The sequence below is a fragment of the Saccoglossus kowalevskii genome, chromosome 5 (assembly GCF_978046115.1).
Source record: "Saccoglossus kowalevskii chromosome 5, keSacKowa6.1, whole genome shotgun sequence".
In the NCBI taxonomy this organism is placed as follows: Eukaryota; Metazoa; Hemichordata; class Enteropneusta; family Harrimaniidae; genus Saccoglossus; species Saccoglossus kowalevskii.
Genome location: NC_140645.1, coordinates 15662345 through 15689363, shown reverse-complemented (window position 1 = coordinate 15689363; position 27019 = coordinate 15662345). Strand labels below are relative to the sequence as shown.

General features: G+C 36.0%; 1 protein-coding gene and 1 long non-coding RNA gene across 2 annotated transcripts; both read right to left on the bottom strand.

The window, feature by feature from the left end:
- Nucleotides 1–420: 420 nt before the first annotated feature.
- LOC144362666 (uncharacterized) lies at nucleotides 421–5935 on the bottom strand. Its single transcript, XR_013422600.2, has 2 exons — nucleotides 5741–5935; nucleotides 421–523 (listed from the first exon to the last, which is right to left on the bottom strand). It is a non-coding gene; the product is annotated as an uncharacterized LOC144362666 (long non-coding RNA).
- Nucleotides 5936–17404: 11469 nt separating this feature from the next.
- On the bottom strand, nucleotides 17405–23143 carry LOC146745810 (carbohydrate sulfotransferase 3-like). Its single transcript, XM_085499150.1, has 2 exons — nucleotides 22862–23143; nucleotides 17405–18553 (listed from the first exon to the last, which is right to left on the bottom strand). The coding sequence occupies exon 2, from the start codon at nucleotides 18533–18535 to the stop codon at nucleotides 17426–17428; it is 1110 nt and encodes a 369-aa protein (XP_085355276.1). The 5' UTR covers nucleotides 18536–18553; nucleotides 22862–23143; the 3' UTR covers nucleotides 17405–17425.
- Between the last annotated feature and the right edge of the window lie 3876 nt (nucleotides 23144–27019).

Sequence of the window (27019 nt, the reverse complement as noted above, 5' to 3'; positions counted from 1 at the left end):
GTTGGAATCAGAAAAAAAATACGTTGTCATCAAAACGGTTTCGACGGGTACATGGTGGTCCTACTTATTTCGGGATCATGCGGGACGGTTGCCTCCTTGCCACCCTGTTGTCCTAATCCAAAATCAAGTCGTTCAGTGCCATGACCTGATTGTCGGAGACCTCGCAATGAACATTCCTTTCCGATCTCCTTCGCCGTCTTCCTCATCTGACAACATTAAGTCCACAACTTTCGTTACCATCTCCCACATCTCTCTTTCTTCCTCTTTAACTTCTTTGTCCTGGCATTCCGTCAGCTGCAATGATGGAAATGTTATTACAATTAATATTATATTTATTATTACTGTTATTTTAAAAAGATTGAATAAAACGAATTCAAAATTATAAAACTATAAATTAACATTTACTCATCTCCTCCTCGATTTTAATTTGTTCTTTAGCCTAGTACTTTTGGTTCTTTCTGTGTTTTTTCTAAGGTGTCTAAAAACACTCTCGTCTCTCCCTGTCCTTTTCTGGTGACAGTATCTAAAATAGAATATGTAACAGTTTAATTGAGATTTGTCAAGTAAATTTGAATAGGAAAAGGTGTTGTAATATAATGTTTGGTGACCTGGACAGTTTTTACTTAATATATTACCGAATCAACAGTGGGCAATGATATTCAAAACTACCGCCCGCTCGAAATCAAAACGTGCTAACCATTGTAGTAGTAACTTAATATGTATTTTATTTTTCCGTATATTTCCGTATATTATATTTAAAATTATAGGGGTGTTAAATTTGTCGAGAAAGAAAACGCAAACCAATCACCAAGAATAAAAAGTGCGCGCGAGCAGGAACAAACTTTGACACATTCAAGAAAATAAAAAATATATAAATAAGACAACGTGAAAGAAAATTAAGTGTAATGGTCATACCCCGTGATTTCAAATGTTTGCTCCAAATATTATGCCACATAAAACTATTGCTAAAATGCAGATTGGTATGAAGTACTAGTGCTATATGATTACATCCACTTACACTAGCTTACAGTATCTTGTTTATGGTTTTGGTGTGTTTTTTTTTTCAATAAAAATAAAATATAATTCTCAAAGACGGACCGGAACAGGAAGTCAATAGAAGACAAAATATGTGTTCGTTAGCGTGGGAGAAAGTTGGTCAGATGGGGGGGGGGTGGAATATTCATTGTCTGTTCTTGTTTGTGATTGGTTCCGACAGCGTTTCAGGGATCGTGTCGTAGCTCCTTCTTTGGTAGTGGGGGGTGTAAATGGCGAGAGCCGTGTTACCGCAAAAGTTGGGTTACCGCTTTCGCCATTTATACACTACCATATTTTATTTAATATAAAAATAAAACAAGATACTGTATGCAAGTCTAACGCCCACTTTACATTAGCCTGTATCGGTTAATTGCTGAACAGCCTGAGCCCTTTGCAAATTTGAGTAGAGCCCTTTAAAAACAATGAAAGATCAGACAAAAGCATGGAACAACGGACATCATACATGGCCAACATGAATTACTAGTAATTTAGGGGAAGAGGTCAATTATTTAAATCGGACATCAATTTTTGACTTTCGCATACTTACGTTTTTTCTGACACATAAAATAAAATTGCGTATATAGCGATTTGCAGGCTATAATTAAAATCGATCCACTGAATACAAGTTATAATAGTTAAAATGAAATTGTATGAGCTATGTGTGAACAATGACTTTTCTATGCGTGTTTGAAATGACACAGCTAGACACGCTACATCGACTGAAAGTTAAATACAACTTCCAAATACTTCACGGTCAATCCGGGCACGCTGATTATCAGAACTTCTAAAAGGGTTGATATTATTCTCTTGTGGTGACTTGGTCTCGGTTGCTAAAAGAACACGCTTTCTTCTGTCTGTTTTGATGTAGCCATGACTTCCTTGCGCAAACGATTTTCTGTTGTAACTAAAGATCACATATTTGGTGATCCGAGGTGCTTGAAACTGTGGGCGAGATTTATCAAAACTTCCAAATAAACTTCGACTTGGTGAAGATGAGATCGGAATTAAGATCAGCCTGAACGTCAGACAATCGACAACTACAATGGAAATGGAACATCTTGTTCCTGGATTAATGCAAAAATTGCGTAACTGATTTTAAAAGGGCTCGTCACTTCAGTGCTTAAAAGTCACGTTAGCGTGTAGCATTTTGTTAGTAGAGGTGTGAAATACTAATGCGATTGCGAAATTCGACATTTCACAGTTTTATCACGTTCGATTATTATTTTATTTCCGACAGTAATACATATATTTGTTATTTTACTATTCTGCACGTACTAAAAACATAGTGTTTGATTTGTTAGTGACTATCAAATCGTCGGTTCCAACTCAGCCCACAATGTAACGTCTAACCCGTGGATTGCGCCCTCAATATTTTGGACAGTGTTCTACGGACGCTCGCAAAAGTTCGCGCAAAGAATTGTGAGACACTCTACCACAAAGCTGAAATGAATTCATATACCCGAACGAGAGACTACACCATTGGGGTATATTTCGCGTACACCATAGACTACGGAAAACGGGAAATTTCTAGTAAAATGTATTTAGAAATTCAAATGATAGTAAGAGAAAAACATTTATTTACATTTATAAATGAAATGTGATAACAAAATACCTGTTTAAAGACAAATTCCCAAGTATAAATAGGTTTCTAAACAATATGAAATATTTCTTTGCAATTCTCGCTACAGTAAACAGTTGATGTATGTTACTATGAATATTACTGCAGTGATTCAATGTATTAATGACATTAAATAAAGTTAAAATTAAGATTTTGTTGAATAAAGGTAAAAAAAAAACATAAACCAGTAAACCGCTGCGCTGCTACGCTTGAACAATCAACTGATGTCAATCTATGTCACATGATGTCAATACACTAAAAAAATCGTCAGTCTAGTTTTCACAAACATTTACACAGTTCCTAAAGGCCCGGTCACACCGACCGAACTTTGTTCCGGGAGCGGTGAAAACATTTTATCACCGCTCGTTACCGTTCACCGCCGTTTAAAGAGGCACCTTCCAGTTAAGCCTAATCTCACAACAAATTTACTTTCTGGATTAAAATAACAATGGATAACAAAAGATAGATTAACATTGTAAACAACATAAACAATAGTGTCCCATGATTATTTGGTGCAATCCATGGGATTGAGCGGTTCCCCTTCAAAAGAAGTTAAGGCAACGCCGTATACGCTCGGCCACCACTGATGGTCCCTCCTACCGCTCTGAAAGTTTTGAGCTGCACAAAATATTGCGAGCGGTAAGGAGCGGGCAATTTTCCGCTCCGGCAATGTTCACCACCGCTCTAACAACGCCCAGTCAAGTTTGGCACCGCTAGACGCAAGTTCGTGGACGCTTTGGGTCCGCTAGGCCAACGCAGAAATCTTGAACGCTGGACCACCGCTGCTTCGCCAGCTTTGCCCGGGCGGTGATTAAAGGGACACCTTCTAGTTAAGCCTAATCTCAAAACAAATATATTTTTTTATGGATTAAAATAACAATGGATAACAAAAAAATAGATTAACATTGTAAACAACATAAACAATAGTGTCCCATGATTCGTTGGTGCAATCCAACGTTGCACAAACTTTGTTTGAGCGGTTGTAATCATTTTACGAGCGGACACGGGATTGCTGGAACGGTGTCGGGCGTTGAAACAGCGATCCATTGCGGTGATGAACTTTGGTTTGGCGTTGGTATGGAGGTGTCGGAGCTAAACCAACGCTCGCTACCGTTAAACCAACGCTAAAGCAACGCCGGCTCCAGCGATGCACCTCTAAGGGAACGCCTATATTCTCCCATTTTGTGCGCGGTGACGAGCGTTGTCTAAATTGCGCCCCCTCTCCCTACCGTTGATGGAACGCTCCAACAAAGTTCGGTCGGTGTGACCGGGCCGTAATGCGTTGCCAAGTACCACATAGCATTGTCAACCATAGACTGTCTATGGTTCAACGAAGACAGTGAGAATTGTGTTCGCAAATCTGAAACGCTACTGCAAATAGTACTATCCAGAAATATCCATAGTTGTTTGAAAAGAAATTGCTATGTTTAGTGTTGTTCACTGTTATGTGGTGATATAGATCGTATTCTGAAAATAACGCAGCGTACGATGGTAAATGAAATAGAAATGAAACTCCGTGTTCAAACGATCCCTAGAAATGAAGATGACGGCAAACTCGACCAATTTTGTTACATGTGTCTCAGTGAGAATTCATTTCACTTTCTTGGTATGGACTTTGCGGCTATTCCCACCAAAATGCCATTCGTGCCGAAACCGATCGACCAACATTCACGTGTATGAGATCCCAAGCCGGCCCCGAGAAACACGCACACGTCCCGAATGGAAAGTATTTAAACACTCGCCAAAATATTCACACCTCGTATTATTCGCATTCATTCATTCAGGCTTGCGAATGATATTGCAATTAATCAACGTAAAATCTATTGTGCAATTTCCTGTCTTGTGTTCGAATTCCCAAGTGTGTAGTGAGACAAATGAAGACGTCACATTAATATCAAAGCGATGTTACACTTCAGTAAGGAAATGTTTTTTTTAACTTCGAAATTAGTAACAACCGTTTTCAAATTGTACCTGTACACCTCCATCTCACAGTTACATGTACTCGGCCACACATGAGACGTTTTTAGATCGATTCAAGATGCCGTGCGATTCAACAGTTCCAATAATTATTTATATAAAGTACTGGCGGCCGCGGTCGCTACTCACAAGTGATCCCAAATAAGGCCGGAAAATGCCCAATGCACATTATTCTCCACGTATACGTAAATATACAGACTTCCTAAAACGTAATTTGTACTACAAGAATGCATGAAAATAAGTACGTATACGGTCCGTGCCACCCAAGGCGGGCATGGGTGAAAAACCCATAAAAATACGTAGTGCATATGTACGTATATTTAACGATTCGTATACGTAATCATATATGCGTATACTGAACGTATACCATAAATATATACAAAATGTATATCTGCGTATACAATCGTATATCAACGATTTAGCCCAGTGAGTATAGTCACGTGATGTAACAAGGACCCGGACAGCTTAAATTCATACGAAATCAGTTCAAAGCCTGGGACTTCGCGCTATTATATTTAGCTCACTATATTTAGCGTGTATTTTCGCTAGTGCAACCTTTAAAACAGTTAGCATAGTATGTCCGTTTGGAATTTACTAGGAACGAAAACATTGCCAGATTATTTGGTTTCCATATTGGCGTTTGCGACCCACGAACTCTGAATGGATGTATATGCATATATATATGCACGGAACTGTGGAGTCGTCGCCGTCTGTGCATGCACCTGTGGGTATTTACACACACTGAATGATGACCCAAGTAGCACTACCATCTCTACTAATTCCTTAATACTCGTGCATTGAACCGCTTATAAAATGATTCCATATCAATTATTTCCCTTCTCTCCTTTTAACAAATATTCACAATATCGGGCATGTTCAATAGATTACTTCAATTCAATCCTGCTGGCTTAACTTACCCTAAAAATAATACATATTAGGACTATTTTTAATTCACTGAATTTAAACCATTTCCCTTCACTTACAACTGTCTGTTTGTTATAATATTAAACGTCAATACAGTCAATGAATGGCACCATGTGATTAAATAGTAAAATTAACATATGTTTTCTAAATATAAACAATATAAATGAAAGGAAATAACTTACTTACCAACTAACAAACACGAACTGTAATTTAATGGCTCTGTACTGTAATACAACGCATCCAATGCTTGAGTGCAATGCCCACCCACACGCTTCCCATTTTAGATTTGTGCCTCACTGAAATGGGCAATTATTGATATTTTTGCTGAAAATGATTACTCGTATCCAAGTAAATTTGAGATATTTCCCGTGCTGTAGCCACGCCCACCTATCCTGAAACTGTCGACTGTTTCCGGATTTCCGACTCTCGCCGAAAGTGCGCCACCAAATGCTAAAATATGAAAGGAAGCCATACCCCTGGGCCGTACTTTTATATCACTGTGTCATTTAACATACTAAAACGATATACTGTAAAGGGGTTAATTATTTACTGGGTTTTAAATTTGCTTATTTCGCTGATTGAAAAATGTGCTAAATTAAAACCCAGTGAATATGTAAAATTTAACATAGAACACATTATCTAAAAGATAAAACCGTGAATTTAAAACCCACTGAATATACCTGTAATGGTAAATCAGCGAAATTTAAACCCAGTCATTTTACAGTACATTTTTTGGTCGGCGTTTCTTTTTTTGTCAACTTTATTTTATTTTTGAGAGAGCGAATTTTTAGAAGTTGTTTTCACAACAAACATTTATGATGTTTAAAATCGATGGACGAAAGCCGTGAAAATAACGAGAAAAGGTTGGGGTGGACTTCCTCCTTAAAGCGTCATATGTAGTGTCCACTTCACCTCAGATTGTTTGTTTTTTTTCGAAAAACTGTCTTTGTCCATGACAAAACAACTAGGTTTTAATGAGAAACGCCGACAACTTAAACCTGGCGCAATACAAAACGTTTTCGAAAAAATAGATTCCGGACCGGCCCATGATCACTGAGGCGGATTTCAGAGACGTCGGGTAAGTGTTTCAAATGAATTGATTTTTTTTTGCGATCCTGATTATCGCTTTATAGAGACCACCCGTGTTATGTAAAAGGTAGCAGTAATTTTGATAATGGCACGAAAACGAAGCGTCGGACAAACAGGAAATACGCAGCCCTCAGGCCGTTTTCATATTCGCAGGCTAAAAGTGTCTGAATTGTTCGGTGATTGGTGTTGAATGTCGAATTCACGCCTTTGTTGCCTTTACTTGCAGCTTGATCTGCGTAATAATTCATGGAATAAGAATCCGGGCTTGGGCTGTCAATGTATTTTTTTTTTAATATGATGTCATAACTATGAAAATCACGCTAAATCCACTCTGAATTTGTCTGTATGTGAGTCGCTCTCAATTATTTTTTTTATCCAATTAAACGCCGCCATTCACGCACTTGTCCCATGACCCGACGCGTTCACCCATTACAACAGATTTATTTCCACGCGGCAGTCATTTATTTAGTAGCTGTGTTTTGTCGTTTTTTTAATTATTTCTCTATTTTATTAATGACTATAATTTAATGTTTAGAATGTCAAAATATGTTCTTTTTTTATTTTAATTTTGAATGTGTTTTTTTACTCAGACGATCGATGAAATAAAACAGTGTAGTGACGTGCCTAGTAACCTGCTAAATAACAAGACGATTCAGGCGTCAAATTTGATTTTGTACAATGCCGGAGTCCAGCGACAGTGTACAAACGTGCACCGGTGACGATGACGACCACGGTGACTAGCTACACCAGACCGGACATATTTCGCATCTGACTCAACCCCATGCAACCCACTTGATACTATGTGTTCATTATGGTTCATTCTTCCTCGACGAACAAGTATATACGTGGCAATTTAGTCAAAGACGAGGAAACATCACAAGAAATTTGCCTTATTTACACGTATCGGCAATGCATGCTGCCCAGCAACTTCCCCTTCTGACGTCACAGGGGGAATTTATGTATGCAAATGAGAAGCTAATGAGAAGCTTCGTTTTAAAATACACAAAAATAAAGTTGCCGTAGTGTGAGTTTAAAACGCATTTTTTTACTTAAAAAAATTAATTTATGCTCAGAAACATAAAAATTAATAATATTTATGTATAAATGGATAATTTTAGCTGTGAAAATAGCTGCCATTTCACAGGCACTTTAAGGGAAATAGTGAATAATAAAAGAGCACAGTAGTGATTATCATAAACAGAAATAGAATATCTACGTCATAAAGCGGATTTAATTGTATGTCGCGTAAATGCATAAATCTCTTGAAATGTACCCATTAATTTAGGGCCGATCTCTATTTTTTGCACGGGATTTGGGTACTTATAATTAGAGAAACAGTGAACGTGATATTCCAGTCATGTACTAAATAAATACTAACACTGTAATTACATATCTATCGACTGTTCATTACGGAAACGCTTGTGGGTTTTGTATTACACAGCACCGTGATTTTGCTACATTCATGTAACCCGGATACGTTAGTTTGCATTCGATGTAATGAAGCACGTTTTGTTGCCAGACGTTTCGATAAGGTATTCCACAGTATTTTTTTGTATATTTTTTGTTTGTACCTTGGCTGTAAGTAAAATATTTTACTAAAAATAAGAGTTTGCTTCGTTGTTGGCGTCGTCTGCTGTCGATTTGAACACGGACACCGTGTTTACAAGCTGTACATTGCACATGCGCGGAATAATTCTTATTGGAATGTTTTGTAAACTGGTCAAAAATTAATGTAAGTTTCATCGAGTTGCATTAATAATTTTCAGGTTATATTCAGGATATCATTTTAAAGTCTTGAAAATATACAGTTTCAACAAGAAAACCGAATCTACACGAGTTGCCCCAGAGAGCAAAGATTATGTTGAAGATTGATAAAAGACGCACTGAGGGTCGACTTTATATTGTATGATCCGGTACATCCTCTTCGTTTTCGTATCTGCTTGATGTATACGAATGCGATACAAAAAAGGCTTCAAATGCATCAATGACAGCATACTACCAGTTTCCAGGGAAAGTAATTTGGCTTGAGAAATGACCCACTAAAAGTTTGCTATTTCTTTTCACCCATAAAACAGGTAGCTTGAATTCTGTATCTCAAGTAATAACGTGCTTCAATTTCGTATTTCTTTTTCCAATATTTTGTAAAATATAATACTGGATTTCTAATTTGCAAATTCACGTTGGGAGAAATAATAGCGTCAAAGTTGTTTCCTCTTCGGCGCGAGATTGGTGAGCAGATCTCACCCCTTCATGTAAAATTTCGTTGCCACCGTCTCTAAAAGTTTTTTTTTTATTGCAATAGTCAATGGCTAGTGAAAATGTTTCCATCTGATGATCAACAAATTAGCATTTTGTGTTCAGGCATCCAAATCAAAGTATCGTAAGAAACTACTTGTGTGGGCAACTGCGGTTAGACACCATTTTTGGTATGTGGCGATGATGAGGGGGAAATGAAGGTATATGTCATATTTTGTTTCACATCATTATAACTGTTATGAGTTTCATGTGAGCACTAGAGTGTTATGTTTTCTTTTGATATACTCAAGAATTTAGATCTAGGAATAATTTATTTGAAAATTTAGATGCAGTATGCCTATTTTCTGCCATTATAATTACATGTGTACAAATACTATATTGATTTTTTGCAGGCAATTTGGTTTGGCATTTTGCATCATGTGGTTAATGAACATGAGTGGCTATTGAATGTTGATAGTACTTATGGTGGATGTGCTCATAAACGTTTGCCTGAAGAAAACCAGTGCAAGCCTTGGCTCAAAAAAGGATCACCAGCTTGTTTATCCCTTAGAAGGACAAGCACCTGCTGGAACAACTTGGGCACTACACTAACTTCAGGTGCACATTCTGATCGTATTTCATGACTGGTATTTATCTTTAAGCGCATGATTTTAAACATAGTGTAAATGAACATTTTCATTTCTGTTAATTTATATGATCATTTCAAATATGTATTTTGTTGGTTTACATCATCAGAGATACTGGTTTCTTGGAGGCTTTTCATAGCCACATGTTGATGATGTGTTGAACGAGGATGTGTTTTCGTTTTCGTGCATCGTTTACGTTGGAGCTCCGCATCTTTCCTGAATTTTGCCGAATTTGAGACACGATCGGTAGGATCTGACAACGTTTCCATCTAACGAGGTATATAGTGACATGTTTTGATGATGGGTGTGGATGTGATTACCTATAGAACAAGAATAGGCAGATTTAGTGGCGGCAAACTGAGTAAAGGTGACGGTACTTTCGCCATATTGGCAGTGACCTATTGTTCTCTATTGTTATGTGGTAAAACAACATTAGCAGTTCGGACATGCCTATTCTGTCTCTTAGTAATTGGTAATGTGGAAGTGAACCCTGGTCCAAACTATGGTGACTCGGATGAGGCCGGTGGAGGTGCACGCAGAAATTTGAGAAGTAAATCAAATTTAGACGACCCAGTACGACAGGACATTAAACAACTAAAGGACACAATGGAAGTTCAATTGCGGGGCATTTCCAATGTATTAGAAAACATAAATAAGCGCTTTGAGCTGTTTGAAGGGAGAATGAATAATATAGAAGACGACATGGTTACTATGCGTGAAGATATTGATAGATTAAGGAGGAACAGTGGCCATGAAATGAGCGGAAATTTAGGGTCCGAGCTAAAACAGATGCACGACATGATGAAGGAAATGAGAGATGACTACGATGATTTGGATAACAGAACAAGAAGATGTAATTTGATTTTCTCTGGTGTTAAGCAAGATCAGAGAAATGAAACATGGGAACAATCCGAGATAAAGGTGAGGGAAATTATAAAAGACAGGTTGGGAATAGACAGGGAGATAGGAATTGAAAGAGCGCATCGTATTGTTAATGGACCAGTGGTGGTCGGGGCAAAGCTAATTGCAACTAAATTTAATGATTATAAAGATAAAGAAGAAATAAGGAAAAACGCATACAAACTGAAAGGGTCTGATATTTTTATTCAAGAAGACTTTTCAAAACGAATTCGCATGAAAAGAAAGAAACTATTTGCATATCGCGACTCGTTGCTACAAGATGACCGGAGTAATAAAGTTACCGTACGCTATGATAAGCTAATTGTATACAAACCATCCGGTGTTCGATTGGTTTACATCTATGACGAAACTAGCCAAGCTGTTAAACAACTACGCCAACACAATAGCTAAGAATGTGGCCAAGGCTCAAACATACGAGGTGCACATGCAGCAATATATTTTATGTCATGGAATGTGCATGGTCTATTATGTAAACAAGATGACACAGATTTTCATTGTTTTTGTAATAATTTTGATGTATTTAGTTTACTTGAAACATGGTGTATTGATATAGATGATGTAAATTTGTTTTCTGGTTATGTAGCATTTAATTGCCCCGCTGTGAAGTTTAAGAACCGGGGAAGAGCAAGTGGCGGTGTCGTCACTTATGTTAAAAAAAGTTATTTAAAAGGGGTTAAACGAATGCTTCCTGAAATCACGGGGGCGGTGATTTTGTTATTAGATAGTCTATTTTTTGGTTTTGAAAATGACATTTTGCTTGTTTCTGCATATGTCCCTCCAGAAGGCTCAAAGTGGTATTTACAGAATGATGACGTAATGGATGGTATAATTAAACTTGAAAATGACGTGGTAAATTCTTTGTCACAATGTAATGCTGGTGATATTAGCATAATAATGGCTGGGGATTTCAATGCTAGAACCGCATTTGACCCTGATTACATGTTACATGATGATGCTCGTTATAGCATTGGAATCGATCCTAACTATATGCAGTGTGATTTTGATATTCCACGCCATTCTAGGGACCTTACCCGTAATAATTTTGGCATTTCACTTCTGTCTATGTGCAAACACCTGTCTGTATGTATGTTAAACGGCAGAAAAGAGCCTGGTGAATTCACGTGTATTGCAAATGATGGTAGAAGTGTAGTCGACTACGCCCTGGTATCCCTGGATTTGTATGGCTATGTGACATCCTTCACAATACCAGTCAGGAGTGAGTCTGACCATTTTCCACTTTGTTATAAACTTAGAATTTCTGGTGTACTTAATTCAGACGAAAATTCGATCGGAAATAATTCCATTGTGAAATTTCGTTGGAGCAACGAACTATTGCAAATTTATAAAACACGTGTTTTGGAGAAAACTGCTGAAATTAATTTATTGACTAATCAACTCGGGGCTCATAATTTAAACGAAACAGTTACCCAATTTACTGATATTTTAAAAGAATCGGGAGAAATTATGCAAGTACAGATCCCTAACAAAAGATTATCTTCACACAGACAAAATAAACAACCATGGTATGATGAAGAATGTCGCATGGCAAAATTATATAAACTTTCCCGTTTACGTCGATATCGTGATACTGGTCGTGAGATTGATTTAAATAACTACAGAAGTGCCCGTAATTCATTTCGCTCACTGGTGAGAAAAAAGAAACATACATATAACGAAAAATTGCAGGATACAATTAGAGAAAACATAACAAGTGAAAAATGTATCTGGGAAACTATTAGAAAGAATAAGAGTAAAAATCAAACATCTATAATCCCATTACAAGATTGGGCCATGTACTTCGAAAAACTGTATAACCAGGATTCATGTAACAATAACATAGATCGAGAGCATCTTACTGAAGTTAAAAACTTTCTGTATAGTTTTGATCCGCATTCTACAGAATTTGGAGAAACTGACACATCATTGAATGTGCCAATAACGAATGAAGAAATTATTCAGTCAATACATAAACTTAGAAATGGCAAATCTGCAGGTCCTGACCTTTTAATCGCTGAATTTTTTAAATTTTCATGTGATGTGTCGATAACATTTTTGAATGCCCTTTTTAACTTAATTTTTAATACCGGTATCTTTCCGGAAGGTTGGTCAAAAGGTATTATTATTCCTATCCACAAGAAAAACAGTCGAAATGATCCCGGTAACTATAGAGCTATATCACTCATGAGTATATTTGGAAAATCGTCACCAGTATCATTGAAGCACGACTATCAAAATGGGCAAGGGTTTTTGATATAATCCCAGAGACACAGGCTGGATTTAGGGAAGGCTATTCAACTATTGATCAAATATTCACATTATATGCCATAATTCAGAAACAGTTAGCCAGGAAAGGGGGGAAATTGTATTGCCTCTATATAGATTTCCAGAAGGCATTCGACTCTGTTAACAGGGATTTTTTATTGTTTAGACTGGCCAATAATGGTATCAACGGGAAAATGTATGTAATCTTACAAAGTATTTATAAAGACGTCAAATCATGTGTTCGTGAAGGAGGAGTCACTTCGAGATTCTTTGAATTGAAGAATGGGGTTCGACAAGGGTGCATGATCAGCCCTATTTTATTCTCATTTTACATTAATGAGCTACAAAGCATGTTGGATGACTCTGGGTATAGAGGAATACAATTGATCCCGAACGACATGTTAGAGTTGTTTTCATTATTGTATGCTGACGACATTGCTTTATTTTCAAATTCTGTTTTGGGCTTGAAAAGACTAATTAGTATATTGTATGAGTTTACAAACAAGTGGGATCTAAATATCAACTTAAATAGAACTAAAATTGTAGTATACAGAAATGGGGGATATCTCAGTAAATATGAAAAGTGGTACTTCGGGAACAAGCAACTTAGTACTGTTAGTTCATATGAATACTTGGGATTGGTAATGTCATGTAAATGCTCTTTTAATATTACCACAGAAAATTTAGCTATAAAAGGCAAAAAGAAATTGATTGCAATCAAAAGATACTTAGGAAATATGCAATGTTTTAAAGCAGACTTGTATTTTAAGATTTTTGACACCTTAATTCAACCTGTACTTACATATGGGTCTGAAATTTGGGGATATGGTCAATATCAACATTTAGAAAGTGTACATACATCTTATTGTAGGCAATACCTCGGTGTAGGTAAAAATGCTCCAACTTGTACAGTATTAGGGGATTGTGGGAGGCTACCCTTATTTTGTTACCATGTTAAACGATGTGTGAAATATTGGTTAAAAATTACTAGCATGGATGAAAACAGATTACCCCAGAAAGCTTACCGGATGCTACTTTCACTGGACGAAAAAGGACAAAGGTCATGGGCCACAGAAATTAAAGAACTGATATTTAAATATGGATTTGGTTATGTCTGGTTTAATCAAGGGGTGGGGGACTCTGATATGTTCTTGTATAAAGTTTGTGAAAGGGTCAAAGATACTGGAATTACAGATTGGTATATAGACGTTTGTTCTGGTGAAAAAACACAGTATTATAGGCAATACAAAACAAATTTTGGGATTGAAAACTATGTGACATTGCCACAATTAAAATTGCGCAGAGCAATAGCAAGATTAAGATGTGCGTGCCACCCCTTAGAAATAGAAAGAGGCAGACATAATAATATCCCTAGGGAGAGCCGTATTTGTCATTTGTGCCTGCAAGAAATTGGTGATGAATATCATTTTTTACTAAAATGCACTGCATGGGACACAATCAGGAAAAAGTATCTTCCAAATGAGACACAACCCCCAAATTTGAATACTCTAGTACAACTATTAAGTTCCTCTAAAAGCCAAATCATTAACTCTTTGGCTCTATTTATTATTGTTTTTTAATCAAAGATCAAATGAGAATAACCTAATAAGCTTGTATGTATATATTAATATCCCCATCACATTATTATATAGGGCTTATATTATCTATTGACACACTCTTCATCTATATTTTCATACATATTTTGTAATGTAAATTTATTTCTTGTCAATAATTAATTTGCATGATTGTAATGGGCCAGAGGCCATTATACAATTAATAAAATTATTATTATTATTATTATTATTATTATTATTATTATTATTATTATTATTATGTTGATGCCACATGTGTAATTTTGTAGTAGAAAAAAGCTTATGACTTATTAGGCTACTCTCAATAAAATCGAATAATAAATGTTCCATGTATGGTTCTTTCAGATTTGTTGGATATAAGGCTAGGACCAAGCTCGCTGCAATAGACTTTAACATGCACGCTGAACGTAATCAGTAAGTAAAGATGGACAACCAAAGTATGTGACAAAACACTGCCAGTGACAAAATTAGACCTTGCAGAATTTTTTTCTGAAAAGGACACTACACATTACGGTGGCCCACAACTGTCAGGACAGATTTAAATTTGCACAACATAAATGAACAGGACATATCTTTAAATTTAACTAAATAAATTTAAAGATTCGTAGCGTATTTACATTTATGTCTTGCAAATTAAATAATATATCATGTGAATTTATATTTTTGTTAAGTAGTCCTGAACCACCGTAACGCTGCATATTTGCATCAGTCAGAATTTATATCAACTCCATTGTATACATAAACTAATGTCAAATGGCTTGAAAAAAAAAGTGAAAAAGTTCAATTTACTTAGGGTTAACCTACCGATTTCAATATCAGAATTGTTTGCAGCTTCTCTGTTCGGCAATTTGAACTACCCTGGTGGCAGCCATGTTTCTTTTATTATTAGAGGATGCTCTCGCTAGTAATAATTCCATATTTGGAATTCGCATTTCCTTACACAGGATGAAAATTCCCCGTACGGCACGCTGTAACTTATGGCGTTACGGTGACAGATGTATAAAAATATGTTTACAAGAGTTTCAAAACTTTCTGGAGATCTTCGCATTTATAAATCTGTAACCGCATGAATTATTTGTAACACCTCAGTCATTTTAGTTCAGACTGGGGATACATATATGCAAATATTATTGCACATACATACTCGCATAGACCCACTCTTGGCGTATATTGAAGTAGGTATTCTGTAGACCTGTGGTCCACCTAACATCCATTTGATCCGTATGCAATCAATTGTAATTGCGACTATATCATTTCAACAAACCGAGGCAATAATTCGGTTTATCTTACATATTTATGCGCTCATTTGTAAGAACATCATTATATTTGCAATACCTAATCATTTGTTATTTCATGTACAATATTTGTAGATGCACAATGGATCGTTTGTATTCTACTATAATGAAATTTAATTTAGTTTGTGATGCATTGATATATAATAATTTCATTGTACACATACATACATGCTCGATTGGGTTCGTATAATTGTTTATTCATAAATTCGCAACAAAATACAAAATAACATTATGGTACAATACATAGAGTTTTCAATGAAACAAATTATATATACAAAATGCTACTTTAAAGGCGCTTTCCATAGAATCCAGCGATAACATGATTTCATTTCAAACTTAATGCATTTCTAAAAAAAGATCATTATGTGTTGTCATTTGGATTATTTACAAGAACAATAAAATTATTTAGAATCGGACTAGTTTTATTTCAGGGTGATGAGTTTACTAATATGGGATGACGATGACGTCACCAGAGGAAATGTATCATTACGTTGCTGGTTTTCACTCTTAACTTTTACATACCATAGTGTTTGGTATTGAACTGAGTGACTTAATTACAGTCAAAACAACCCTCACAAATGTCGTAGAACAGTTTTTAGAGTTTCTCTATATTTGCTCCACTGTCGTTATATACATCGTAACAAAGAGAATCTCGTAAAGTGAGTTTCGGTTTGTATGGGTACATAAAGTCAGAATGATTAGAGAAATAACGACCCATCTAAGATGAACCTGTGCGCATTCTAGCATTTATTAACACGTGAATGGGTTTGTCCTGTTTCACTGCAGTCCTCTAACTATCCCTGGGAATATTACCGGATGCCCTCATTGTGGAATGATGAATTGCCCCAATCAAGGTACCACATATCCGAATTTATTAATATGAACAGCAGTATACAGAGAGCCAACCCCACTAAAAAGAAAACAAATATCGCTTAACTCACTAAAAGTTTAGGTCACCTGGTTTTAAACCTCAGTTAATGATGAAGATCAAGAGATGAAAAATTATCATTTAAAACAAAGCACAATGTTGTTGTCCGGAATGCGAACCGTACACTTGATTTGTCAAATTAGTACTATGCCGTTGTTCTAATACCGACACATCGCAATTCCTTGATTTTCAAAAATACTCTCATCAAATCTGAAAATGCAACAGACTAAGGGTGGCCTTATTTATGTCGATATATACAACTTATTGACGGTCCCTTTGTATTGGGGTCCAGTTTTCATTTAAAGTATGTATAGACTAATATACGTGACAGGACAACACAACCCCAGTTCCCTATATTTTCAAAGTGACCTTTTGCATGACTAAATGCTTTATTTCTAGCTGTACCTGTCCCTTTGTATTGTGAACCAGCTTTCGTTCAAAATACGTATAGACAGATATACAGATAAACAGAACAACGCTACCACAGTTCCTAATTTAGCCTTTGATTAATTGATATATAATGTCATAGTGAACATACATGTTCGGCGGGCTTGTAAAACTGTTTATTATGTTGTAACCCGCTGACAATTTATCAATAATGTGGTACATTAGGAGTTTTCAATGAAACCAATTATAAGCAAAATGTTACTTTTAGGGTGCTTTCAATAGGTCACAGCGATAATGAAGAAATCTGAGGTACGTCTACCAAAGGTCTACACCAAGTATCAAAGCAATCAGACTTGTAGAAGAAGTCGAAAACGTACAAAAAAATGACGCAGACGACGATGGACAATCACACGTACCGTAAGTTCCGGTGACGAAGTCGACAGCAGAGCTAAAGTTGAGCTGTTATCATTATGTCTTTTACAAGGACAATAATATTATTTTGAATCGGACTAGTTTTATTCGAGGGTGATCATTTTACAAATATGGGGTGATGATGACGTCACCAGATCGAATGAATCATTACGTTGGTGACTTTCACTCATAACCTTTACATACCCTAGTGTTTCGAATATGTCGTCGGGACAGTTATTTTGTACAATGCGTGTTTGTTGGAATGATAAACTATACCGCCATGCAATTGCATTTCCCGGTTTTAGCTTCTGGCTTGACAAAATTGCATCAGTCTCGTTTGTATTTGACAAGCCTACAAAGCCGTACATCAGCGGGACTAATTGACGCGGTCTTTCACTCATGTCCTCATACCGCACGATCATATAGTGCTTTTTCAACCACGCCGAGCCGTTGCAAACAGCGTCTATGTTTCTTTTTAACCATATACAGTAGTTTTTACTAGCGTCGCTGATTTTTTGTGCGTTTTGCCCTTTTGTTTTCAGCTTGTCCAAGTGTTCACACTTTATTCTCGAGTTGATCATACCTCGGGGGTCTCTTACAATTTGGATGACTTTCACATCATACTTTTTTAACGTTTCAAGACCTTTCGAAATATCATTTATCCGCACCGTCTTCACTGCACGATGGGTCTTTGTCTCGCATAGTTTAGTTATTTGTTTAGCATTAAACTGAGGGCCTTTAAGGTGAGCAAGACCATTTAATGATTTCATCCATTTTGTCTTGTATATAAACGGTAACAGTTCAGGACGTCTTGTATAATCACAGTCAAAAAAACCTTCAATAATTTCGTAGAACGGCTTTTGGAGCTTCTCTATATTTGCTGCACTGTCGTTATATACATCGTAATGCAGAGAATATCGTAAAGTGAGTTCCGGTTCGTATAGGTACATAAAGTCAGGATGATTAGAGAAATAACGACCTGTCAAAGATGAACCTGTACGCATTCTAGCATTTATCAACACGTGAATGGGCTTCTCCTGCTTCACTGTAGTAATCTTAATATCCTGAGACTCAGGAATCTTAATATTCCCGGATACCTCCATCGCAATATCTTGGTATGATGAAATGCTCCAATCGAGGCACCACATGACTGATGTTAATATTATGAACAGCAGAATAATGACAGCAAATCCCAGCTTCAATCGTCCTTCCATAACCAATTAGTTGAAACACTAAAATAAAAAAAAATATAACACTATAATCAATAAGTATTAGGAAAACCCGGGTAACATAACGCATTTATAAGATTGTGATGATACATTATCATTTTTTAAACAACATAGGCATAATTATTTGCACGCCATGCAAATCGTGCATATGATTTGTCACATGATGAATATGAAGTCATTTTGAATAACAACACATCACAATTCCTCGAACTTTTTATAGGACAGCATCTAAATAGACTTTTTCGGTGACGTAATTTATGTGCATGTATACAACTAATGGACGTTCCCTTTGTATTGGGGTCCAGCTTTCATTCAAATCACGTATAGATAGTTATACAAGGTAGAACAAAACTGCCAGAGTCTTCTTTATTTTCGAGGTGACCTTTTGCCTGGCAGCAAGCGTTATTTATAGAGTACACGGTCGCAGTATTGCATTTACCGAGCCCCAGTATCGTTGGCTTGAGTACTATAACCATTTAATTTTCTCAAATTTAGCTGATCTCATTACTACCTGAAGTCTAGTCGTACACAGAAACCATTAGTGCGTTGTTATCGCCGCTTGGATTTCTATTCCGAAGTGTTGAATGACAGTTACACTTTGAATTATAGCGAGTGCTTCACTAAAGTTATACTTTCGTCAATGGTGAAATGTGGGCAATAAATACACGAAATCCACCCGCATGGTCACTTTAACTCATGGTTTGCAATACCCTTGTGTTTTAATATCAAAATAAGCAACAAATAAATGACTACAATGCAAGAAACGATACAAAACGCAAGAGTCTGAAATTCAAGACGTTAATCCGGTAAAAATTCTCAAAAATCAGCACAGGTACAAAAAAAAATCTTTAAACAGAGATCCGACAGCAAGACGGAGTAAGACCCCATTATACCGCGGCTCTGCTGTGACCTATATATAATGAGCTAATATAATGTACAGGAAATGACTCATAATAACAAAACACGCAACAAAGAACGGCATATGTTAAAGACTTGCATTACCATTTAAACAAAATATTTAAGCATACATCTGTGCAAACACAATGAAATTCTTGCCTACACATTAAGTATGAAAGCTCATCTACAACTCCGGGTCATTGACCCTTAAGTAAAAAAAATCCCTAGCTTTGGTAAAAATTACAAGTTCTGTCGCACAACAAATAAATGCGTACAATCTTTATAACACTGTAAACCAGGTCATTCAAACCACAAAAACTATTCAATGGGGCTGTTCTAAATAGCAGAAAGGAAGTTCGAATATAATAAACAATTAACCAAAATATTTAATAAATTTATCTGAGGGTCTACTGACTGAACGAGAAAATCGGAAAAAAATGTAGAATTCCAGAAATAAAACAAATCCAATGGGGTTGTTCTAAATGATGGAAGGGCAGTAGGAAAAATAATAATCCAGCTTAACATTCAGAAAATATCAGCTAATGGCCAAAGATATCTGAAATATGGGTTTATGAAATATGAAATTTGTGCACATGTAATGGTAGTTGTTGCTCAATCTGAAACTTGAGGGGATAGAGTAAAATCTTCTTCATAGAAAAATGTATTCAAGCTGATGATTATTATGATAGTTGATCAAATATTTTTTTTTATATGTTAATTTCTTTTTTTCAACTTCTACTCATATTATTACAATGCACACATTTGTGGTACAATTTCAAAAAGTTTATTAACCCATTCTCATTAAAGAACAAACCATTCAACACGGATGAATGGCTATTACAGTCATTTAATTTCTTTCATGTCTACATGGTTATTACGACCAATATTTAAAAATAACCAAAATAATCAGTGACATTGGCAATAAGGAACCTTATTAACAACTTACCCCTACTGGAATTTTGATAAAGAAAAATTAAAGTGCTGTTAAATTGAAAAAGGTCAAAGTAAAAAGAAAGGAAATCCAGTCTATCGGTATGCTAAATCTAAATACATAGTATGGCACTGGTATCAGTGATGTTATATCTGCAAAACAAAAAGCATAGAACAATGTTATCTCATGGCAAAAAAGTCTATTTTCAAATTTCAAACTTCACTATTATGTCAAAATGATACATATTGTAAGCCTGTAATCGCTAACAGTGAATTTGTTTTTGAAGCTTAGCTATTTTAAGCTAGCTTCACACAAGCAGGCTTGCCTAACGGTGAATAAGCCCAGATTTTGGCAAGGATATCTGTATGAAACTGCGAGAGACTAATTTAGGCTTACCTGACCATTTGGTCTACCTCCCTGACAATTGACTAAGAGATTTGAGCCGTGGGAGGAGTGAGACAGTTTTCACATTTAGGTAAGACAATTCTTGGACACATATTTTGCTGTGTGAATGAGCCCAAGTTTTTGATCCAGTTTACCCAGTAAACGAAATGTTTAGATGAAATAAATGCATGAATCAAGACTGGCAAAGTTGGGATATACTTGCTAAATAGAATACAGCTATACAATTTTTTTATTCAACGTAAACCCCGTCTAAACCCCACTCCCGTCCCGATGCCTACTGATTTCAAACAAACTTGCTACCTTTCAATGTTTCTTACCAATTTAAATGTTTTACAAGTAAACTGTTGTAATGTGAAAATAAACTACAGTTCACCGTATTTGTGTCTAATGGGGGCGTATTGAGGTCACTGACTGGTAGCCATATTGTGAATGAAGCCTTCTTTCAAAAAATCAATAAAAATTCTACAGGTCCAGAACAATGCTGAAACTTTGAGAATATTTCGAACAACTATTTGTCATATTAATAATTTTGAAAAACATCACCTTCTGTGTTAATGGTGCAGCGCGTAATTAAAGTTGACATTGTTGATGCAAACATCCAATTTTCATCATCAGATTTACTGATTTGTCAGAAATTAGTTACGACAATAATAACACACAAGTGACGATAAGCATACTAACCTGTCATCCAGCAAAAATATTGATCTGATCAATATTCCTCACAAAATCCGCCGGTAAAAACACACTGTTCCACAGTGATAAGAGAGTGTGATGTGTACTGGCCTAGATTTTCAAATATTGTATAAAATATTCGACCTGGGCAAAACTGCAGTAGTAATACCATATTTTCATCTAATATTTGTAGGTCGGTGGTGGGTATTATCAGCTTTGAGAGTACTGTCGTCGATGATAGAGGGTCTATAATTTGCCATTTCTGGCAACTATAGCAAGCGCCAGTTAATGCAGTGACATCTGGGTACGACGAGAGTTCAGCTAATATGTAGTTCAGCTTAATAATGAGATAATAAATTATCAAGACAATCGAATAACCAAATATAGATCAAATAGGTAAACAATTTGAAACAATGAGAACGACTAATGACATATTAGATCATAATAATAAAAATATAAAACAATTGAATGATACCTAAACAACGACTGAATTACTGAATAATAACAAAATAATGTAGGAATTATGTACCAAAAAAATAAAAAAGAATGACACTACGAATTTATACTAACAATCAATTTTAGAGATAACAGATCTTTGATCAAATATTGCAATACATATTTGACCTTTCAATAACAAGATGTTTTACACGATATGGATACCAGCATTTTTAGCAGCTGATTACAATACTTTTAAATAACGGGGTCAGGTCAATTATGATAGCTGTTTGAATTTTAATTAAAAAAATCATCTGAGGGAGGAAGCGTTAGTTAAGTCTAAACAAATGAAAATTAAAGTAACAATATTAAACAAGAGACAGATTGGATTGCGCAAATAACATAAACAAAGTTGTTCCAAGCTTTATTGGTGCACTTTCTAGGAGTCACAGCTTCCCAGTTGCCGTGGTAACATGTGTATGAGCAATCATTTTCTGGGTGAATGATATTTAAAACTTACGACAGTATATTGCCTGTGAATACTTGATAAACAAAAATCGCATGCAGTGCTCTAGAGAGCTAAGAGCTGCCAAGGCGGATTCACAAACGTAAACAATTCAAAATGACAGTGTAATGAAATGTACAGCACCTCCCCGATAACCATCCCGATAACAGTGTAATGAAATCTACACTGCTAACAGTGTGATGAAATATACAATATACACTGATGAAAAGTACAGCATACATCGCTAACAGTGTTTAGGACAGTTGCTCACACGACCAGCAGACACGGACGGGCCCATTCGGTAATGTGTCTACCTGGCATGGGTCCAGTCGGCAATATGCCCACCTGACCTTGAGCACTAGTCAGGTATAAATGGACACATGCGCATATGTATATAGCAGTGGAATCAGACAGACTATACCCCTGGGATTATACATTGAACTTGCACGAAAACACTGTCACCTACCTTGATATAGTTGATAATTCACATCTGGTCGTCAAAATGAGATCGGTGACCGTTTTACCTTTTGCTACTGCACCTAGTTACTTAGATTATAAGTCGCACAAATACAACCATACGACGCCATATTGGTAATCGCACGAGTTAAATACACTTCTTGAGGTCGGAATCATGTGATCGCACGACGGCAAACTGCGAGAGTGTTCATAACAATAATGTGGTCTTATTCCCGGTCGCACAACTGTGGAATTTACAGCCATGAATACACGATAAGAAGTAGCGATATCCAACTTACACTACGAAGAAAACGATAAAATGGAGGGTTCATATGACCTACTCCTTTCACAGCACTGAAGTGTGGTTAATTTAACAAAAGGACAATGGTACGCTTTGTCGCTGTTCATGAATAATTCAATGCATACGAACATTTGTAAAGAGGTCACAATTAGCTTTAAATGGCAGTGGGTTCGAGTCCCGCTCAGAGCTACCGTAAAAAAACCCTAAATAAAATAGAGTAAACTGAAATCTATCCAACCATAACAAGTAAACAAAGAAAGTCGCGAAAAAAATATAAACCCCGCAAAACTCTACCACGCAAAACTGAGTGCATAAATAATAAAATAGCTTACTGTAAAATACTTTATTTTCGCTGGAATTAATTTTCGCTGAAAAGGCTTCTGGGTGTTTTGTATGGAATATATTTTCAAATATTTTTAATGAGTTGAATGTGAAAGCGGAAATAAAGTATTTCACATTACGTCTTAGACTGAGCGACGCGCAATAGCCCACTTTCGAGATAAACGGCCGCTGGCGGCGTCACCCTTTCACGTGACCAAACATTTTCCAACGGTGGGGAAGTTTTGAAGTCAGCCTCGCCTGTGTATATACTAACGTTACAACCTCATCAATCTATCCAACGTACAGTACTCATTTCCCCGACCCTTTTTTCGCTCGCTTTTGCGACCGCTTAGTGCATTCGGCCAGACAATTTCCGCTTTATTTTCGATCGCGCAAACCCGGAAATACCACCGCCCGCTCGCTCACTCGCATTTAAAATTCGGACTAACAAAAAATGTCCGAGGTTCACATTGTCTTATAATTGTCTTTCTGGTTTTCATAGATGTTGAACAACCGACAAAAGTTCAAATACTTCTTGTTTTATCTATCTATAATTATATGCACGCAATCTGACCCTTTGACCTCGATTTTGCTGGGATTGAATATTTTATTTTAAACAATTTTCTGACGTGAAATACAAAATGTATATTTCAACACAAGTACGACATGGTTGTCTGGGTTTTCTTTCCTTATTGTTGAGTCTTCGTAGTGTGTTTAGGATTTGTATAATTATTGTTGTTCCTGCCCCCCAAGGAGAAAACAACCTGAAGGACCATGAAGCTAAATGGCAGTTCCATGCATGGACTGAGTGAAAGAAAATATGTATAAGCCTAAAATAAAACCTAATATTACACCTCTTTGTGTATTTGTTAATTTTACATATGTTTGTCATGACAGTATGTTTGTAAATATCTAGAAAATTCTTTCGTTAATAATTTCGAAGAAAAAAAATAGGCTGAGATACATTAGTGTCCACGGCGAATCAGTTTTCTTTGCTTGCCAACTTGAAGTTGTAAAATAAGGTAAACCAGAGTAGGGTCGATGATTTTCAATACCAAAGGACTTCCGTGCGAATCCTGATTTTCGAATTATTCATTAACTGGTCACCAAATATTTATGACTATAAATTTGACACGTTTTTTTTTTTTTTTTTTTTTTTTACGTAACTGTCACATTAAAATAAAATATTACATTTAGAACAAGCATCTACATCACGTAACAAGAGGTCCCAGTTCAGTTGCTTTCGCGAACGATACAAATACAACTATAGATGTGAAGTGTCGTTCAGAAATAGACCATTTTCCGTTCACTGCGAGAATCACGCTTTATGCGTGAAATCGAACGTAAAAACAGGACAAACAAAAGGTCATTGCGTCGTAGTGGCGTCAAACATCGCGTGAGATTCGACAAACGCGAAGTATTTTGGGGGACATTTCCATGCTTAATAGTGTGCTGTTCACATTTGATGATAGGCAATTTTGATTAAGCAAGGGTATTCGGAAGCAATATTCCTCTGTCGAAGATCGGCCGGTCGATGTGAGTTACGAAATAAAGAAATTCTAGTTCAAAATCAAGTCGTTCGATTTTTGCGGCAGACAATCGACGCGCGGTTTTCATACATCTCGCGAGATCTCGCAACTATACGGAAAATCCCCTAATAGTAATTGCATAGACCCTCTAACAGAGGGTCTATGGTAATTGTTAATACTGGTTTTATGTTCACACTTTACTGTCAAAACCACCATTTCGACCATTGTCAGCGATCAGTGTTTGGTCGAGCGGTCGGTGTTTTCAAAAAAGCGATTAAAAAACGGTAAAAGCAGATGGTTTTCATCATCGTTATTATTTTAAGTGGGTACTTATTTCTTCATGTCATCTTTAATATTCATATTGTTTTATATTAACTCTGGTGACGATGTTTTTTTTCTGTTTTCGGCAATTTTCTGTTCAATATTTACTGTCACAGACTGAGGTGACATTTTGAACTTATGAAGTGGTGCCAGTGCATGTTGCGTTGTCTTGTTCTGTTTTCCGATTAAAACGATACCTTTAGCGTTGGATAGATTGACGAGGTCGTCACGTAAATACATACACAGGCTCGGCTGACTTCAATATGGCCCCACCGTGGGGAAAAATGGTCACGTGATAGGATGGCGCCGCCAGCGGCCGTTTATCTCGAAAGTGGGCTTATTTGTTCATGAGTTACCAGATCGTGACGAAAGATGAACAGAAGACCCAAGTCAAGGTAAGTTTTGCTAGATATTAAAGTGTCACGATGGCGTTCCCTATATTACGAAAACAATTCAATGGTGTTGTGGTATTTATACTATGTCTGTGGATTTGTTGATTGAGGGTGCGAATTCATTTGTTAGAAAGTTTCACAATTAAATCAAATATCCGATGATTCCAGTTTATTTATTTCATTGTTGTATCACTTTGCAATGGTGGAAGTTGGTCAAACACGAGTTCTTTACACCTAAATAGGTATTAAATATTGTGAAACACATTTATTCTCTCAATTTAACAACCTTCTAGAGGTGGAAATTAATTAAACGGCAGGTATTTACTAACAAATACACGGCCAATATTTTTCCACATATTTATTCTCTTAATTTAACAAGTTTAATGATAGAAAATAATAAACGCGAGTTCTTTACATGAAAATAAGTATTAAATATTTGTCCACACATTTACTTTCACAATGTAACTATTTGTAATAATGGAAAATAATTAAACACGACTCGTCTACACCAAAATAAGCCTTAAATATATGTTGAGAGATTTGTTCTCTCAATTTAACAACTTGTAATGGTGGAAATTAATTAAACGTGACTTGTTTAATCATTTGGCATCATTCCAACTTGTCCACAAACAGTACACAAGTGAGTATCATTATTGAGCTACAATTATAAGCATGAACGTGTCTTGGCATTAGGGTTAGTGTCGGGTCTGGTATGGTCAAAGCAAATAGCAAACATCAAATTGGTTGAGACTCAATATATACACTAACTGGTTATGGCATACATATAATTTACACCAAATTAACAATATACTTTTATAGAAGTACCTTCCAAAATAAAAGAAATTCTAAAATTTAAAAACATAAGAGGTAGTCACTAAACCATGTACTTTCAAACTCAAGCAAAAGAATAGACGTGAGTGTTTTATTGTTTACACTCTGTAAAATACCAGTTTTTTCACGAATAAAAGAATTAAAAAAACAAAACTGCAGACCTCAATTCTTTATATTTTTGAGTGGGCCAGCCAAGTTTCCACATACAAAAATACACATAATATCTCTATTTAATTTATTTTATTTTATAATATAATATTGCCACTGAATTCTTTAAAATAAATTTACCATTTACAAATTAATGTGTTGGGCACTATATAATCTTAATATTTTACAATCCATATCCTTATATTTGTATCTGTTTCAAGACATTTGAAAAAAAACAATATTTTAGAAGCATAACAATACAACGAATAGATTTGGTGTCACAGTTTGCTCCCAATTCATACTGGAATATTGCCAGCAATAATTAA

What these genes read in the sequence shown, in the direction of transcription:
- LOC146745810 (XM_085499150.1), bottom strand. Translation starts at nt 18,535, where the DNA reads ATGGAAGGACGATTGAAGCTGGGATTTGCTGTCATTATTCTGCTGTTC.